This window comes from Hyla sarda, chromosome 1 (genome assembly GCF_029499605.1).
Source record: "Hyla sarda isolate aHylSar1 chromosome 1, aHylSar1.hap1, whole genome shotgun sequence".
Classification (NCBI taxonomy): Eukaryota; Metazoa; Chordata; class Amphibia; order Anura; family Hylidae; genus Hyla; species Hyla sarda.
The window spans coordinates 198,543,367-198,563,911 of NC_079189.1; the positions used below are offsets into that span (position 1 = coordinate 198,543,367).

Genomic DNA, 20,545 nt, shown 5'->3' on the forward strand with positions numbered 1-20,545 from the left:
GAAGGATTGCCAAAGAAAGTAAAAAGAACCCCCAAATATTCTTCACCTGCATAAATAATAAACTAAAAACTGATAATGTTGGCAACCTGAAGAATAATCTGGGCGTAATGGTGGAGGAAGATGAGGAAAAGGTCAATCTACTACTAAATGCCTTCTTCTCTATTGTATTCACACAGAAAAATGCAATGGCAGATGACATGAGTAGGGATAATGTAAATTCTACTGATAACAATTTTAAAACACACAAATCACCAGGCCCAGATGGAGTTTTGCAGGAATTAAGTACCATGTTAGACAGACCCTTATTCCTTATATTTAAATATTATATTATGACAGGGTGTGTTCCACAGAACTATCACTTAGCAAATGAAGTACCAATATTCAAAGAAAGAACTATAGGCCTGTAAGTTTAACTTCTGTTGTGGGTAAGATTTTTGAGGGTTTTCTGAGAGATGCTATTCGGCGTATCTCAATGAAAATAATGTAATAATTAGAGATGAGCGAACTTACAGTAAATTCGATTCGTCACGAACTTCTCAACTCAGCGGTTGCTGACTTTTCCTGCATAAATTAGTTCAGCTTTCCGGTGCTCCGGTGGGCTGGAAAAGGTGGATACAGTCCTAGGAAAGAGTCTCCTAGGACTGTATCCACCTTTTCCAGCCCACGGGAGCACCTGAAAACTGAACTCATTTATGCAGGAAAAGACATCAACTGCCGAGCCGAGAAGTTTGTGACGAATCGAATTTACTGTAAGTTCGCTCATCTCTAGTAATAATAAAGCAACAACATGGGTTTATGCAGGATCGGTCCTGTCAGACTAATCTGATAAGCTTCTATTAGAATATCTGGACTTTTCTACGGCATTTGATACTGTGCCGCATAAAAGGTTAATTCATAAACTGAGGAAACTGGGACTAGGGGAGGATATATGTAAATGGTTTAGCAACTGGCTCAGTAATAGGAAGCAGAGGGTGTATATCAATGGAACTTACTCTGGTTGGGTGACAGTTACTAGTAGGGTACCACAGGGGTCAGTACTGGGTCCACTACATTTTAATATATTTATTAATTATCTTGTAGAGTGATTACAGGGTAGAATTTCTATATTTGCAGATGACACTAAACTGGGTAAGGTGATCACCACAGAGAAAGATAGCATAATATTACAGAGGGATCTGGGGAAGCTTGAGGCTTGGGCACAGACATGGCAAATAAAGTTTAATGTGGATGAATGTAAGGTGATGCACTTGTGCCGTAAAAACAACAATTGTGTGCTAAATAATAAAACATTAGGTAAAACTTTTAACAAAAAGGATTTGGGAGTACTGGTGGACAGTAAGCTCAACTTTAGTGACCAGTGCCAGGCAGCACCTGCAAAGGCTAATAAAGTCATAGGATGTATCAGGAGAGGCATAGAGGCTCGGGACAGGAACATAGTTTTGCCTCTGTATAAGTCAGACCACATATGGCATAGTGTGTCCAGTTTATGGGCGCCTGTGTATAGGAGGGGCATGGCCGAACTGGAGAGGGTGCAGAGGAGGGCACCAAAGATAATTGATGGTATGGGAGAATTACAGTACCAAGACAGGTTATCAAGCTTGGGGTTTTTTAGTTTAGAGAAAAGACGTCTTAGGGGGGACTTGATATACAAATATATGAATGGACAGAACAGAGATCTTTCTAGTGATCTTTTTATACCTAGGCCAATAACCATTTCAAGGTGGCATCCTCTATGTCTAGAGGAAAAAAAGTTTCCCCATCATCACAGACAGAGATTGTTTATTTTAAGAGCAGTGAGCTATGGAACTCTCTGCCACATGATGTTGTGATGTCTGACTCAATAACCAAGTTCAAGGGGGGCCTGGATGTTTTTTGGATAAGTAATAACATTACAGGTTATGGATGCTAGATTTATGAGGATAGAATGTTAATCCAGGGATTTATTCTGATTGTCATATTGGAGTCAAGAAGGAATATTTCCTCTCACGGGGCAATTGGCATCAGCCTTATGGGGGGGGGGGGGGTTCCACAGCAGAGATCGCGGGGGTCCCCAACGGTGGGACCCCCACGATCAGACATCTTATCCCATATCCTTTGGATAGGGGATAAGATGTCTAAGAGTCGAGTACCCCTTTAAAGTTGAAAGCACAGAGGGTTGATGTAGCTGTCACCTGTTTCTAGTCCGAATGCATGGAGTGAATGGTGGGTATTCCCGAGCCTAGATTACTGGTTTATAACTGGAACTGCATATTAAAGAGAATCTGTAAGCTACATTTGCTGGTAAAAGCTGCAGGCACCATTGGATAGCTGTTGGGATATAAAAAGCAAACTGTAATATATATATATATATATATATATAATTTGCTCTCTTTCTTATAAATTAATGAGATAAATGATGTGATGCTGCTGGAGACAACAAACAAAACTAAGGTAGTGCATTGCATATAGTCTTTATTGATCTTGGATGCTGTCTTAATAGCCATATGCAAAAAATACATTATTTATGGAGAAAAAACTTTCCTGGAGCTGATGGTGGTGACAAAACTATAAAATCTCCTCTTCGTTTCTCAGCCAGATGTCAAGAATGTGGGGATGAGCTGTTCAAGTGCCACAGCCTGGCACATTACTTTGCTTACCTACACCTCCCAGACCCTTCTTGACTGGTGTACATAGTTCTGTATGTCAGTGAAGGAGGGGCTGGGAGGTGAGGAGGAGTGAGGATACATGCCAGGCTGAGGCACTTAAGCAGCTCATCCCCACCTGCTTGACTGAGAAAAAAAGGAGATTTTATGGCAACCCCATTAGCTTTCATGGAACTGTGTCTGCAGCTCTTAACTGCAACTACAGCTAACAGGTTTCTTTTAAAGGGGAACTCAGTTTACTTAACAATAAATAAACAAACACTCGGTAGTTGAAGAATGTGGAATACATTTGCATTACCTATTTTATGCTATGTCTGACTTGCAAGGTGGTATATTCAAATCTAAAGCTAAAAAGTTACTACGGTACATTATGGAAACACAGAAGAGTTTGATAAAACTATCTGCAAAGTTGCTGAATAGTTATAGCAGATTTAAAGAGATAATGATAGAATAATATCAGTTGCTTGGAGAGTCAAAACTGACGCAATTAGCTGTGAACAGTATAAAACATGAAGAAAAAGAACAATAGTCTAACAACTGTATCAATATCTCTGGGATGTAACATCAGCACTTAATGTGCTGGGTGCCACTGCATTCCACATCATTAGTTCTACATACGGTAACTTTTGTAGTGCAGTGTTGGGGTGTAAACTATTGCTTTAATTTAAGTAGAGTTTCACTGTGTGTATAAAGCACATTACTGTAATAATATAATGTACAAACTTTGTAACAAATAAATAGTTTTGGGGTTTTTGGTCAAACTAAATCTAGCAGGGAATGGATGGATAAAGACCTTCACCAGGGATTTCAGCCAGGTAGTCTGGAGCAGCAGACATGGGGCAGGAAGTGGAAGGGCGAGTATGGTTATTTTTGTTTTTCCATCCATTCCGATCAATTTTGTTAAAAGCCTGGAAAAGGCCTTTAACTTACAAATCATAAAAGTCCACTATGCTATTTAAAATTCTGCTGCACCTCCTCTTATGATAAAGGCAATGTTTGCTTAGACAAGGTGAGGTTAGCCATCGGACGGCTAGCAATAACTAATAACATTTGAAATGGCTTGAGACAAGTATTAATAATGAAGCTATGCTTTAGATGGGGAGTCCAGTAACATGAAGCTCTTATACATTTGAATATGTTACAGCTTAGGCTGCAGCTTGACCTCTGGGACCCAAACCCATCACTAGAATAATAGGGGTGGCACTTCACTTGCACAGAGCTACAGTTCAAGCACGGATCAGAATAAACTTTGCTGACCATTACCCGTCTATAGTTCCTTAATTTTGTTTATTGTTTACACTTTTGTATTACCTAGTTGCAATCCATTGAGGAGTATGTTGCTGCCATCATACAATGGGAATTGAAAGTAAATATTGCAAGCTGGTAATAAAGTCACACACAGATTGATTTTAGAATCAACTTGCAGCATCATAAAGAGTTGTTTAAAATATTTTTTACATTTCAAACAAAAAGGGGGGGGGGGGATAAAGGGGCTGTTGTCAGGAATCAATAGAGGCAATCTGATCTTATAATGTAAACTAATCTAAATGCTTAATTCGCCACCTAGAGGAAAAAAGTAGCTTAATGGGAGAGAATAATAGTAATATTAAAGTATTAAAATAACCATACTAAAGTCCCCAGAGAACAGCAGGGCACAGAACAGCTTGCTACAGAGAGTCACTGAACGTCCATCTGGCAGAACAATGTTCAGACTTGAATTAAAAGCATAGTAGAGGAAATAAGCTTGTATTTAACACTTTGCGTTTCTCCTACATTTATGACACCGGATTTGAGAAGAGATCAGAACATGTTTTGAAAAAGAAAAATAATGATGTTATTTCATTCCAGACCTCCACTAGTTGGAGTACACTGGAAATACCTTAAGCAATACACAGAGTTTTTTTTCTATTTGGTCTTCTACAATACACATAGCTGAACTGCATTTAGTAAGCGAAGCTTGTACGTGACCTCATTGCCTTAGCTGCCTTTAGTGTGTGGATAAAGCAGTTAGTTTACCATTCTCATTGCTATAGTTCATCAGCATGCCACAAAAGACAGTCATGAGCTTCTCATTTGCTGGATCTGTTAATGTGCATATTGACCGTAAATGGTCAACTACAATTTGTGCACCACCCGCTTGGTCAACTGCTCGCCTGCCCTCATCTGGAAACAAACAAAAAGGTACATTAAAACAATAGAATGCATTCCATTAGCACACTCCCTTCAAATGACATAGTATATAATCACATTTGGTGGTGGGGGGATGTATCTTTTTTTTTTTTTTTTATGTCCAGGCTAAGAACATAAAAGACATCCTACAAAGCACCATAAGCATGAAAGGAATTGACTCTTCACTATGTTACATATCAATGCAAAAAGCTTATCTGACTAAAACTAGTTGTGTTACATTTCAGTCAAAATCTATAAAGTGACAATTTGTCTCCACTGGCAAATCCCTCTAGCTATTAAACAGCATCGGAGACCATCTCTATCACACTACTACTCTACAGGTTGAAATAAAATATTGCTTTTTGAAGCAGTGCTTACACCTGCAAATTGCTTCAGAGGGAACAAAATTTAGGCTGAGTTTACACCTTATATTTAGGTCAGGGTTTTAGCCAAAAACCAGAAATGGGTCCAAACCACATATCTTTCCATTACATATTTTATCTGGGTCAGTTCTACTGCTGGATTTGTCTGGAAAATACTAACCAAAATTGGGACCATATACTGACCAAAGTGCTACATGTGAACCCAGCCTAAGATGCAGTCCAACAAAGAAGCAATAACATCTCCTATCTCAACCGGTCAGCTGTGCACAGATTTGGTTGGCAGCATGCCTGGCTGGGGAAGAAAGCCGAATGTCTAGCAGCAAGATATGAGGTAAAACAATGTTTCTTTATTTAATCCAAAGGCATTGTAGTACAGAACAACAACACTGACACATTTAGGATGTTAATGTTATCCTTAGTCATAGCATTGCACGATGCCATGACTAAGGACCACTAAAATCTGAAATGCGTCAGTGTTGCTGCTCTGTGCTTTAAAAAAAAAAAAAAAGGTGTTTTATCATACATTTTGTAACTGGACAACCTGCTTTCTTAACTTTTGGGGTGGCGGAAGACTTGTCTTATGGTATCCTATAGAATGGTTAGATCTGTCTGATTATAGGAGAATGTATTTTTCCATCATGATAAAAACTGGTTTAGGGTATTTCCCACTGCGTATTCTCCGATGATCATATACACAGGGCTAGCTGGCGGCAGGCCTGTGTGTTCAGCGATGTTTGAAGGTGGAGTCGCAGGTCACATTCAAGCTGGCATGAGACTCTGTCTCCAATCTTTTTTCCTGAATTGTTGCGTATGCAGTAGGTGGGAACATACCCTAAAGGAGAATGTATTTTTCTTATTTGCTAACGTTTTCATACAAAACTATTAAACTTGTCCATTCTCCTTGGACCTTCAGCAACAGGGGCTGACACTATACCATCAATACTTCAATCATTCTTACCATAGATAGAAGGCCCAAGACTATTATGGAGCTCAAGGTTTGAAAGGGCTTGGTTGTAACCGGCTTCCCATGACACCATCATTGCAGCTACCCAAGATAGTTCACTGTATACAGTATAAATTTATACTATCTAAATATAGCTACATTCCAGCAGTAGTTACACCACACTTACTAAGGACTAATACCAATATTTGTGCACAAGATAACATACTGTACATGTATGACTGCCAGAAGTCTGTCATGAGTAAGTGCTGTCTATGTGTCTACTACGTGGTGAGTTTTGCCACGATACTATGTATTGTGTAGTATCTTAATAAAAAATTGTTGATGCAATCTGCGTTAAATTTATCAAGTGTGAATTTTGGCATAGGGGCGCTTACATTTGGGCACCAATTCACCTACATTTGGGCACCATTTCACCTACTTTCTGTTCTTCTCATGTGTAACTTGTCAAGCTCTACATCTACAGCGTATCCCACTTACTATGCTTTATTCATATTGCCTTTATTCTCTGTATTCTTTTCATCTTTCCTTTCTTTCTCACTACATTTTCCATTTGCTTACTAAGTAGCAGTCAGACAGAAGGTTCTGCTCCTGATCACACAGGTACTAGCAATTTGGCCAAGAAATATTTGTATATACATCACGTCATGGCAAATAGCCCTTCACATCAACAAACAATAATGCTCCAGTCTGCAAATGGTTTACAGAACAGTCACCATAACCAATAGTGCTCAGGGCTGGTATTTATATGCAGGGAGTGTTTTTCTGTCAGCATGTATCTCACCCGAAGCACTGTACATAGATCATATCAGTCACTTGCTGTAAGTCATTTTGAAGTCACTTTACAAGGAGTGAAGGTAAAATAAATTAAAAAGGCTGTATCTACAAACAAGGGGGATAACCATATATCAACAAGATTGTAGATTGTTGGGACTGTTTTCCTTATTGTTATTAGGGCTTATTTTGCTATTATGGCTCTAAGTTACATCTTTTTTCTCTTCTTTTTAGAGTCATGTTTTTTAATATTTCTGTCGATGTAGCTATATAAGGCCAATGAGCGACATGTCAAATTTTATTTTCCTGTGACATTGTGAACTGCGAAAACAATGACATGGATAAACTATAGATAAACTAGACGCCTGACGAAAAAGCCGGAACGGCTTTGAAACGCGTTGCGTGGATCCTTTGTGTGCAATAAATTTACCCATATATACTTCTTGTGGCAGCGCGATTCATCTCCCTTTTCTTGGATCTCCTTTTATGTACATTTGCGCCTGGACGCTGGGAGCCGCAGCAGCCGGGATTACAGGATTTCTGATCAAGCGCATTGAGTGTTGTGCCTCCATTCGCACAACTTGCATAGGTGAGTGCGTTTTGATTGGGCTCTTCACTATCTCATCCATCAGGTTCCCTGTTCTCTTTTGTATGGATAAACTATATGAACATAGCCTAAATTTCCAGCATTTCCACTGCCCACAGAAAATATAGCTTGGTATCCTCAAACTAACAAGCTGGGTAAATGCCCTGTGAAATGGAACTGATATTTCAGATGGGTTGGATACCAATTAATCTAAGGCCATACAAGTTAGGCCTAATTCACATCTGCATCAAAGGGTCTGTTCAGGGCCTCTGTCAGAATCCATTTGAGGGCAGAAAACTGAGCTTGATGATCCATGACACAAAAGACACAAATGGATCCCATTGACTTTAATGGGGTGTGTCTGGTTTCGGTTTATTTAGCAGGATCTGACTAGAAAAAAAAACTACTGCTTGCAGTATTTTTTGTTTGTGCAGGTCCCGCTAATAAAATAAGTTGTCTAATCTTGCTGTTTCACTCTTGTGGCCCCCTCTTGCCTGTTTGTGGCCGCGAGAGGTAGCCGGAGAAGTCAGAAGCAGCCCAAGCTGCGAAGTCGGCAACAGCAGAAGTGGTTACGCTATTTGTGTAACCCTATTGACTTTAATGGGAGTTGCGCAAACAGTGCCGTCCAGTAAACTGTTTATGCAACTCCCATTAAAGTCAATAGAGGTTACTTTACCACTTGGGCTGCTTCCGGTTTCTCCAACCACCTCTTGTGGCCGCAAACAAGCAGTAGGTGGCTGAAAAAGTAAAACAGCAAGATGGGACAACCCCTTTTAAAGGATTGTGCAATGAAGCTTACCAAAGACTCAACGCAGATGTGAACTCAACCTTAGTGCTTGTTATATGGCTTTATTTTTCCTATTTTATTTTGTGAACAGTTCAATCTACTAGAACTGTAATGCTATGCACTCATAAAAAGAACGTCCCTTAGCTGGCAAGTAACAACAGGGATTGGAAACAATATCATGCTCAGAAGCAAAACACTAGCAATTCTAGCAACGTTCACCTGCCAACTACTTTGGACTCCTTTCTACAGATGGTTGCACTAGCTGTTTACAAGAAGTATCAGAAAGATGGATGTTTTTCTGAGAGAGTTTGAAAAGTCTATATAATGTGTCAGCTGCTTAAAATCAATGGACCTGTTAAACAATACTGTAGCAAAAAAAAAGGCCTAAAGTTATTAATTTAAAGAGTACCTGTCATCAACTAAACTTTCCCTGATCCCCCTCCCCATCTGTCCCTTACTCTAACTATGCCTATCCCTGTGTTTATTGAGGTTTAAAACGCTGTGGAAATACCTTTTTTTAAAACTCTTCATTAGCTCAGGAGCACTGTCTTTCTGAGGGGTGGAAGGAGGCGGGTCCCAGCAGGCATGATGTCACATGAAGCCTGGCCGGGACTCTGCTTCTGCCTGTCTTTCTGTATGCTGATCTCCCCCTGCAGCAGTGTTTCCCAACCAGGGTACCTTCAGCTGTTGCAAAACAACAACTCCCAGCATGCCCAGACAGCCAACAGCTGTCCGGGCATGCTGGGAGTTGTCGTTTTGCAACAGCTGGAGGCACCCTGGTTGGGAAACACTGCTCTGCAGTGTGCATACAGACTAAGTACAGGGAGGAACGGCAGCCTCTGTCTCTCTCTCTCCTGTGTCTCTCTGCACTAAAAAGTCAATGCTGAGAACCAGGGGCGGTGGGAGCAATTACAGAGGCAGTAATTAAGATGAATGTCGGGGGGGGGGGGGCACAGAGCAGGGAGTGCAGTGAGATAATACAATGTATAAGATAACGTGTGGTGAGGGGCAGGGAGAACACAGAGCAGGGGGGAGGGGGAGGTGACTGGCCTCTGTTATACGAGAGGCATGTGCAGGCTTGTAGCTCACAGTGCTGCTCCAGGCTGGCAGCGAGTCCTGAGCTGAGAGTACTGAACTTCCTGTGGAAGGACCAGAGCCGTTTCAGCATTAGTCCTAAAAGCTGTACACTTACAATGAAAAGCATAGGAAGCTGCCTGCAGACCAGGCATAGAAGAGAGACCCCTAGTGGCCAAAAGTATAAAATGAAAAAACTGGTATAAATATTAATATTTTTTAATGAAGATATATTACAATATGTCTTCATTAATGATTATGAACAACATATTAAAAGTTTTTGTTGATGACAGGTACTCTTTAAAAGGTTCCCATCTCATACAGTCATGACACAATAATAGGATCTGCAATCAGCTTATGATTGGTGGAGGTCTGACCTGTAGGACCCCAACCGACCCCAAGAATAAGGGAATGCTGAGATGATTCAGCACTGCACTTTATTCACAGTTTTACCTTGTACAGAAGTGCTTCCAGCTACCTAGCTGTGTGAAGAACAACAGTCTTCCTACACAGCTGATTGGCCAGCCACTGGTGTGCAGGAAAAGACTGTGAAAGAGCCACAGTACTGAATCAGCCTTGGCCCCTTCAGTCTCAGGATCGGTGAGGGGTCTCAGTGATTAAACCCCAGGGGTTATGGCATATTCTAGCAATCAATATGCTACAAGGATTCTGGTTGTAGCCAGCAATATTAACAATTAAAGAATTCCTAATATGTTATCTATGCACTTCAGATAAACACATTATATGGGTCCACCACTATACGAGTTGTTGGCACATATAAATGTGGCATGAAATTTGCATTTTTAAGTAGCTTTACCAAGTACATATAATATTTGATGTGCAGTGTCCAGAAAAGTCGTATTGTGTGAAATATGTCAGAGAAACATCATCAGTAACAAGCAGAATGGCATTATTACACCTTTTATCACAGAAGATCAAACTAGACCTCTCATGATCGTGCCAGCTTTTGCCACTCAGCCTTAAGTAGACTAAGCTTAGTTTACTTGTGACTGTTTCTGTTTTACACCAGTATACAGTTTATTTGCAGTACATAAAAACATAGTCTACCAAAAATATAGCATTAACATATTTATATAGTTTTATACATTTGGTCTATATAGGCAGTATATGTTCAAATACCGATTTAATGCTATTGCAATATATACAATTAGTGTACAGACAAAACTTGATGTCAATGTCCCCTTGCACCAATTGGTGTAGAAAAGCCCCATCAGTTTATATGGACACTCAGTTTAAAGGGACATCACTATACGCATTGTGATGGTAAATGGCTGCCCTGCTCCCCCTCTTATTAGGTGCTCCATTCTCCTGATAAGATGCCCCTTCTGGGTTCTGCTGCTCCCGAGTGTGACCAGCAGACGGGCATAATGTAAATCCCTGACACTAACTGAGTGTCTAAGAGTTACATATGTAAACTTACCTCCAGTTTATACAGAAAGCATTGTGTGAATTGGCAATGCAGTTTGAGAGCAGTAGGAACTAGAGCAGATGTCTTAACAGGAAGAGGAGGAGGAAAGGGGGCTGGTAGTGGGGGAGGGTTGGGGGGTCAGGGGCAGCTATTTACCCTCACAATGCTTCTGCTAGGAGGGTAAAAACAGTTTTGGCTGGAGTGTCCCTTTAATTATATGCAAGCCAATATTCAAATTATCAAGGTGTTAACAGACAACAACAACTGGTAACTACTCCTCACTGTCAGGTTTTATCAATACATTTCACACTTGGGAATAAATTCCAAATGATGCAGGAACTCCAAAGCAGCTATTATAGTTATATTCCGCAGTGGAACACCATAACCAAATATAGTGAAAAACACATGACATACAGGGCTTAGTGTATTTTGTATTATAAGATGTACCCATGTTGTCATAACCAGACCTTTCGAAGCAGAGGTAAAATCTTGTCATCAACAAAGCACCATAAAATAAAAAATTCACTGCCCACTGGTCTACCTGTTCTTACTAAATACATATATACCTACAAAATCACATAAAATAAAAAAATAACCAATGTGGTGAAAAGGCCAACAAGTAAAAATGTCAACCTCATTTATTTACGTAAATACTCAATGCAAAAGAATTGTGAGCGCGGAATGCACTGTAAGCATTTAAAGTGCTGCTGAAAGCAAAAGCCTGTGGGTGAATTATTTAGCAACCATCACCTAAAATACAGACAAGAGTGGTGCACATACAACTCTGCAGGGGGCAGAAGAAAACGTTGAGGTGTGCCCTGGAAAGGAAAGAGCAGAGTAAATTGGCACAGCATTTTGTATCTTAGTGGGATTTGTACACCTGCCTCTTAGCTCAGTATTAACATGAGAAACCATTACAATAGCTGAACTACGTCCCGCCGAGTAAAATGGCACATTTACGTCTGCAGACTATTGTTTCAGCTTCAAAGCTAAGAGACTGATGAACATCCACAAATGTGAATTAACATATTGGTCTCAGTGGGGAAAAGAGAGAAAGATTAGAAGCGGTGGAGGCCAGGTCCATGCAATGGAACAGAGGAGATTCATCAGGAGAGGTACAGCTGCTTAAAAGTAGAAATACACATAAAATACAAGTGGAAGCAAACAGATCAGACCACATGCAGTAGTTACACAGTGTGTTAGATGACAACTTCACCAACAAAAGACATCAATGCATCAAGACCTGTCATGTGTCACTTTCCTTTTGTTTTAGAACATGAGGACTGCTCCATTTTTCAAATATACGCTGCATTAAAACTTAAGAGCTGATCTTAGGGACTGGTGCCTGCAGAGACTATTGTGCATATTTATTGGTGTACATGTAAGTAACTTACCTGTGTGGTGAAACACATGCTGGATGTGAACTGTATACAGAGTCTACCTGCACGCACTGGTCCCTTGAAAAGAAAGAACTTTCAGAAGCTTAGTTTTAATGCAACACACATCTGAAAATAAAAGCGTCTTACATGCTCAGGTAAGTGTCAGACGAATGAGAGGCTCAGCTCTAATACATAATGGGGTGCTATTGGATGCATACCATGAATACCAAGACAAGAAGAAAAAAGAATGCACCATAGGTAACGCACACCCTAATGTGGCAAAATATTATGAAGTTTATTAGGGCAACAAACAAAAAACAAACATCACACCTAAAAACACAAGCGCAAAAAGAGCCTACCCACAACCTGAGGGGACCAATATAGGTCACCCTCTGGACAACCCGAACAAAATATGCAACAATATAAATATAGCTACATCCTCTGGTACAAATACAACTCCTGTGATTAAGAAAGTACAATAAATTGTTCCCTACTGTAAAGTGCTATTGCAAAAAAAGGTGAACAATGCATGTACAAAATAGCATAGGAAAAAAGTGCTCCATTAAGAACTAGATAATATATAAATATACAGAGAAAGAGAGAATGGAGGGTTGCACGAGTAAATAGGCATGATAGAACTACAGGGTCCACGAATGCCAGTACTTCTATCATGCCCATTTAGTCTTGCTACCCCCTCTCTCTCTCTCTGATCGGTACTTGCTAAACTGCTTTCAGTGTTTATTTGCTCCATTATCTAGTTCTTATTTGAGCACTTTTTTCCTATGCTATTTTGTATATGCTTGTACTTTATTTATCACAGGAGTTGTGTTTATACTAGAGGATGTGGCTGTATTTATATTGTTGCATATTTTGTAGAGGTTGTCCAGAGGGTGACCTATATTAGTCCCCTTAGGTTGGAGATAGACTTTTTTTGAGCTTTTTAAGTGTTCTTAGGTGTGATGTTTCTTTTTTGTTTGTTTCCCTAATAAACGTCATAATATTTTTATAACAGCTGGGTGCATTACCGTACTTATGGTGCATTCTTTTTTCTTTTTGTCTTATGATGAAGGCAACCGACATGTCAAGGCTATTTGCATTAATAATGTTCAAATACGTTGTCAGATACATGGAAAATATTACAATTTAATAAGAATAATATGAAGTTAGCCCAACTGGACCAAAGTCGGGGATTTTGCCCCTTCCCCCATCCATATTTCATTAGCCAAATAGAGTCAGTTTTCATCTTCTTGGCATGATTGAATGAGGATGGTGAATATATTGTAAATAAGAAGCCATTGTTAATCATTCTCTATTTATACACATCTATAAAGATCCTTAAGCATTAATAGGCTTCTAATGCATCCAATTTCTCTAGCTAACTTTATATATTATATATAATAAACAAATCAAGCATGATGTACTTACGGCTATCATAGCAAATATTTCCAAGGGCTCGACCAGTTTGTAGCAAGATTTCTTGATCTTTGCAATTTAAGAGCTGCACCAAAGGTGGGATCAGTCCTGCATCCACACATGGGATGCGCATTTGTTCTGAAATGACATTTATGTTGCCTTTTCATTAACTGCATTAACTATTAACATGACATTTACATGATTTTGAAATTAGTTGATGGGATTTTTGTTGAAATTTTGTCCACACTCGTTGTATGTTCTGCTAACTTTTTACACAAAGAAACTCACCTAACATGCAACCAATAGCATAATGTGGGTTGCCAGTGCCCAAGGCAAGAAAAGTATTACATCCCCTTACCTGGCCTAGTAAATGTAAAGTTAACAGTGATTCTCAGAACTGTACAGGAGTAGGAGTCTAACAATAGACAGCAGTCTTTTCGCCTGTACAGACATTCTGTGGCATGCTACACTTGACCTGATCATTTCCATTCCATGTGGCCTTCTCTTAATGTAGCCAATTTAGTCTTTTAGCGAATAACAAAAGAAAAGAAACTGGCTCCCCAACACTATCTCAACAGAACACAGAAAATCTAGAATATAATAAAATAGATAGATATGTAGAGGGTTGGATATTTCATAATAATTACACTAGCAATACTCTAAAAAGTCTGAGGTGTCCAATGTATACAAAATTAAAACTTTGACTCTGGTGTGGCTAATTAATTACATATGCCGTATTATGCCAAGACTATAAACTGGAATATAGTAAATATGCCACAAAAGATGCATCACTTATCTATACATAGATGGTTTTGGTCAATGTTTTTCCTCTATTGTCCCTCAAGTCACATATCCATAGGTGCATATTATGCAGATCGATGTGTCTTTTCCAGGGGTGTTATAGTGATCCCCAACCAAAACAATCTGTATCACAGTAGAAAAAAAAATACATTACTTAGGACCCCTCCAGATAGATTGTAGAAGTGTCCAAGTTATACTCACTGAGGAACGTTGTCCTGTATCCTCATAGAAGACGCTGCAGTTGACAGCACTGAAAAGTGTAGCAGCATTGTTCCCATCTCTCTCCGGCAAGCTTCCAAATCTGTGTGCAGGCTAGATGGAAGAATCATCGCCTGGAAACAGAAATCGCAGCAGTTGAAAGTTGGAAACACCTGAAAGTTGGAAACACCTCCACTATATCTTATAGAGCGATTAAGTGAAACAGCAGAAGGGAATTGTAGAAATGAGTTACATTTGAAGGAAATAAATAAGTTCCTTTACCCTTTCCTATTTCTTTGGAAGATTTAACAGAAGGCAAATAAATGCATTTCAGTGCTTGGCTTAGCACCTTCCACAGCAATGACATATTTTGGAATTAAAAAGTCAACCTTATACTTCTAAATGGTTGAGGGAACAAATAGTGTTGTTTCCCCAAAAAACGTGGACAGTTTATTCAAACATAAAGGTTTATTGGCGCAACATAGGTTTTGAACCCGGCCCGGGTTCTTATCAGGCCACGGATAAAAACTAATAGCAGTGCGGCAAAATTTAAAACACATTTTACATTTAATTCCAGATCACCATAATACATGAAAAATAACAAATATTTTGAAACATGGCAACAACAAAAATATGCACAAAAGCTGTATTCTTTAATTATTTACATGGGTTATATTGCATACTGTTGTATAAGCAAAAAGCAAAGGTGCCAGCTCACTCCTGTAAGCGCGCGGATTGGATTTGGACTAATCCAGGTAAGTAGTAGGCAGAGAAAGGAATATCCAGCGCAGACTCTTATGCAAGGGAACTTCTTAATTGGCTAAAATGCATGTTGCTAAGGGATACAGCAAGGATTCATGCGGTGTGACGCGTTTCAGCCCGTCGGGCCTTAGTCATACACTTAAAACAATTTTGTGTGAGTCTGCTTATATATGCTAGGTGGAAGTGACGTCACAACAGGTGACGCCTCTGCCGCACCTGCATATGTAATTAGCATCACCATACAGTGTTAAATATATACACTACAAAATGGAGCATAATACATTGGCAATGTCTTAGCTCTACTTGGACACTCAGGATTTATCGTATAAAGAGTTATAAAATAGATAACAAAGACTTTCATTATATAATCGTGAGTAGTCACAAAGAGAGAAAAAAAATTATAATAAAAACAGACACGTTAATATCCATAAAGTTAGATGGGAGAACATGTAACTTTGATATTTTGACTTGGATAATCTCAAACAACAAACTTAAGGTATAACAGGTTATTATTAATGAACATAAATAATCGCTGTAGTATAAAGCAAAAGTATACGATAGAAAATGGAGGAGAGAGTTGTTTTTTCTAGACTTGGAGACCATATAATTGCATATAAAGTGGAAGTACGTCGGTTTGCATGAAATAATTTGTGAAATTAGTATATATGTAAAGAAATATAATTTTGAACGGACTTCCACTAGTAATGCAGTATGGTGTCAAGTCGTCTATTCAAACCTTGCGGCATGCGTGTTTGAAGCGTTAAGATCCAAAAAATCTCTCTATCGAGGACCTTTTGTCTTAGATCACCTCCCCGTAGTGGTTTATTCACTCTTTCTATGCCTTGTAGCATGAGGCTGGAGGTGTTCCCTTCATGCATATCTACACAGTGTTTCGTTACCATGGAGACATGCCGCCTCTGGAAGTGGGCAACGTCAGACAGGTGTTTGCGTATACGCACCTTGAGTGGATTAATAGTACATCCAACGTATTGTACATTGCAGACGCGGCATGTGAACAGGTAAATAACTCCAACAGTTTTACAGTTTATATATTGTTTAATATTATATGTCTGATTATTGCTGGATGATACAAACGATGTGGAGTTATGCATATATTTACAACATATGCACCTCTGGGACCCACATTTGTAGGATCCAGGGTGATTAAGCCATGTTGGTTTTGTACAAGGGGACTCCAAGTATAAACTCGGTGACAATTTTTGACCGAGAGTGGGGGCCTTTCGTGAAACACAACTAAAGCCATCACCGAGAGCCTCCCTAAAGTCTGGGTCAGTATGGACAATCGGTATATTTTTCTCAATGATTTTTTTGATAGCTGTAAAGTCAGTGCTATACTGTGTTGAGAAAACTAAAGAGGGGGATTTTTTACTGGTCAATTTATGTGAGACCACAAGTTCGTCACGATCACGGTTTCCTGCAATGGTTTTAGCTCTGGATATAGTCCATTCTGGATACTGTCTTTGTCTAAGTCTGTTACCAAGGGCAACGGCCTCGAATTCGAAGTCGCTATCTTGTGAGCAGTTACGGCGTGTGCGGATCATTTCACCTACTGGAAGATTCTCTATAACATGTGCGGGGTGGCAAGACCTGGCATGAAGTATAGAATTAACTGCAGTTTCCTTACGAAATGTTGTAGTGTTAATTTTGCCCGTAGTCAAGTCACCCCGCAATGTAAGATCAAGGAAATTAACTGATTCAATTTTGGATGTCACCGTAAACTGTAAATTCAGGTCATTGGAGTTAAGAAAATCAATGAACCCCTGTATGGCCGCCACATCGGACCCCCAAATGAACAGGAGGTCGTCGATGTAGCGGCCATACCATAAGAGACAGTGACTGTAGGGGTTGGTGGGGGCGAAGAGTGTCACCCTCTCCCACCAACACATATATATGTTGGCGAGAGAGGGGGAGAACTTCGCCCCCATCGAAGCTCCAGTGACCTGAATGTAAAACCTCCTGTTGAACATGAAGAAGTTGTGGCTCAGCAAAAATTCCACCACTAGTGAAATGTATTCGCAAAGTGGGGAGGGATAGCGGGAGAAAGCACCAAGAAACCAAGATAACGCCTGTATTGCTAGATTATGGGGGATAATGGAATAAAGGGAGGTCACATCTGCCGTGATCCACCTGCACTCCGGACCCCAAGCTACATTCTTGAGCATGGAAAGAAGATGTTTAGTGTCTTTAATATGACCAGGCATTTTTGGAATAAGAGGTTGAAGCAGGGAATCTACCCAGGCACAGAGCCGTTCATTGAGGGAAGATATGCCTGCTACAATGGGCCTTAGGGGGGGAGGGAAAATACCCTTATGCACCTTGGGTAATGAATGAAAAATCGGTGTAATCGGGTTATCAATAACCAAATATTCAGCTATTTTAGAAGAGATATGTCCTCTTTCTACTCCAAGGTGCACAATTGAGGTAAGTTGGGATTTGAAAAGGGCTGTGGGATCCTGGGACAGTGGCCTGTAAGTGGATACATCATTAAGCATGATCAATTTATTGTACAGGCCACTATCCAGGATCACCACAGCACCCCCTTTATCGGCCTGTTTGATGACTATGTTGTCCCGCAATTGGAGCTCTGCAAGGGCTTTTCTCTCAGTGAGCGAAAGATTGTAATGGGCTTTAGTACTGCTGGACCTCAGAGCCAACAAATCACGCTCTACAGCCTCCTGAAAATTATCAAGAGCTGGAGAGCGTGAAGAGATGGGGTAGAACCCAGGATTGGGAGTATCAAACGAGGGGATGTCGTCAGAACCGTCTCCATCGTTTAATTCATATAAACATGATAAAGTAGTCAAATCACCAAAATGAAATCCCTCCTGTAATCCGAATTCTCGCCCCTGATAGTTAGAAACATTGTCAGAAACATCATTATGCTGTAAAAGACCAATTACCTCTTTGTGTTGTGTCGAGTTGGTCTCTTTTCTGGAACGGTGTTTCCTTCCCGCACGTCGTTTTTTGCATGTTTCTTTTGTTGCTGAGAAGACACATTGTGTGTCACGGGCAAAGGAGAAGATACGGCATTTGGAGTCTCATTCTGTGGATTGTCATCAAAGTCCCCTGATTCCAATTCCGTAGCTTCTATAGATGAAAAGCTTACTTTGCGATTTCTTTTGTATTTATCTTGAGATCTTGGATTGCCTTTGCCTTTTACATGTTTGTTCTTTTTGAGGATGGATCTCGGTGTTTGGAGAAGGTTGTCACTGTTGGGCCATAGAAAGACTGAGTCGGTTTTGTAGTCCTCCAAGTCCCGCATAAATTTTCGCTGTTTGACCTCAGTGATGGTTGTTTCAAGCTTAGAGATATTTTCCATGATTTTTTCATCCAAAACTTTATAGTTAGGAGTATTTTCATGACCTTGTAATGATGCACGTAGCAAAGAGATTTTATTATTTATCTCCACAAGTGCTTTTTCCTCGTATTGGATGATCAGATTTACAAATCTTAATGAAGAGTCAGCTAAGAGAAAATCCCAGTCAGCTTTAAACTCAGGTGAAAAGACCGTGGTGGGAAATTTTCTAAGGCGTAGTCCTCGAGGGATCATATTTTGAGCCACATATTTCTTAAGTGTCGCCATGTCCCACCAGATCTTAGTCTCTTTCATAAGAGAAGTTTCCAAGTCTCCCATCAAAATTTTAAGATCTAATGAATCCTTGGTTTCAGTATCCGTAGCATTAAACATATGAGAGATTCATTCCTCGCGAGTCAAGCTCCTATTCATATTAGGCATGTTCTCATTCCCCGTCGTCATCATGTAACAGGTGAGATAAGTGATTACTCACGCCAGAGGAGCCAGGAGGAGCAAGGAAAGTCCAAACGGTTTGAAGCAAAAAGCAAAGGTGCCAGCTCACTCCTGTAAGCGCGCGGATTGGATTTGGACTAATCCAGGTAAGTAGTAGGCAGAGAAAGGAATATCCAGCGCAGACTCTTATGCAAGGGAACTTAATTGGCTAAAATGCATGTTGCTAAGGGATACAGCAAGGATTCATGCGGTGTGACGCGTTTCAGCCCGTCGGGCCTTAGTCATACACTTAAAACAATTTTGTGTGAGTCTGCTTATATATGCTAGGTGGAAGTGACGTCACAACAGTTGTATAAGATACACTTAATGTTTTGCTTGTGGACGTATATCTAATTTTTTACATATATTATTTCACACATGCGCACGGGCAGTTATGAGGATGTTGATGCTGATTTTTCTAGTGATGCATGCATTGCGCATGCGTGCATCCTGCTACTGGTTACAGCAATGTGAACCCTGCTGGTTTTGTTCTTAGGCAGAGCTGATGTTGTTCTAAAGGTATGCCGCGCATGTGCATAACCAGTTGCAAAGGTGTCGCACTGTTTCTAGTTATGCATGTATTGAGTCTGCGCATATTCCGCTGCTGGTTGCAGAAATTTGAGCGCTGCTGATGTTGTTCTCAAGGTAATGAGTCCGCATGATTTCCAGCATTATATTTCAAGGTGTAGTCCAGGAAAAAGCTTTTTTTTTTTTTTTTTTTTTTATATATCAACTTGCTCCAGAAAGTTAAACAGATTTGTAAATTACTTCTATTAAAAAATCTTTCCAATAATTATCAGCTGCTAAAGTGGAGTTGTTCTTTTCTGTCTGGCAACAGTGCTCTCTGCTGACATCTCTGCTTGTCTCGGGAACTGCACAGAGTAGAAAAAGTTTGCTATGGGGATTTGCTTCTTCTCTGGACAGTTCCCGAGACACGTGTCATCAGAGAGCACTTAGAAAAGAACAACACAACTTCAGCAGCTCACAAGTAATGAAAGGATTAAGATTTTTTAATAGAAGTAATTTACAAAATCTGTTTAACTTGGTTTCAAAGTGATTAGCTATATCTTCTTTGACCTGTTCTATGGGGATAATCCCGAGTGGGTTTGGTTCAGATGGATGAATTATGGAACAATGTTGGGATACTCCGTGTAGCAGGAATTTCTTCAACATTCCAGTTGTGTTTTTGTTTTTACTCTGTTAAATGATGCTTTTATGATTTCCTTAGGATATTTTTTCTCTTTAAGGACTCAGCCCATTTGGGCCTTAAGGACTCAGACAATTTTATTTTTACGTTTTCGTTTTTTCCTCCTCGCCTTCAAAAAATCATAACTCTTATATTTTCATCCACAGACTAGTATGAGGGCTTGTTTTTTGCA

At 39.9% G+C, this 20,545-nt stretch overlaps 1 protein-coding gene across 4 annotated transcripts in view; it reads right to left on the bottom strand.

Annotated features, from left to right (window-relative positions):
• RAP1GDS1 (Rap1 GTPase-GDP dissociation stimulator 1) overlaps window positions 1-20,545 on the bottom strand; it is a 146,884-nt gene that overhangs the window by 45,335 nt on the left and 81,004 nt on the right. For 2 of the 4 annotated variants that reach the window (XM_056567128.1, XM_056567117.1), the window contains 2 exons: window positions 13,610-13,735; window positions 4,659-4,805 (listed from right to left, as the gene is read on the bottom strand). In XM_056567128.1, coding sequence (XP_056423103.1) covers window positions 4,659-4,805; window positions 13,610-13,735 — 273 coding nt within the window. The remainder of the gene's footprint in view (window positions 1-4,658; window positions 4,806-13,609; window positions 13,736-20,545) is intronic. The other 2 variants (XM_056567146.1, XM_056567138.1) reach the window with 1 other exon arrangement.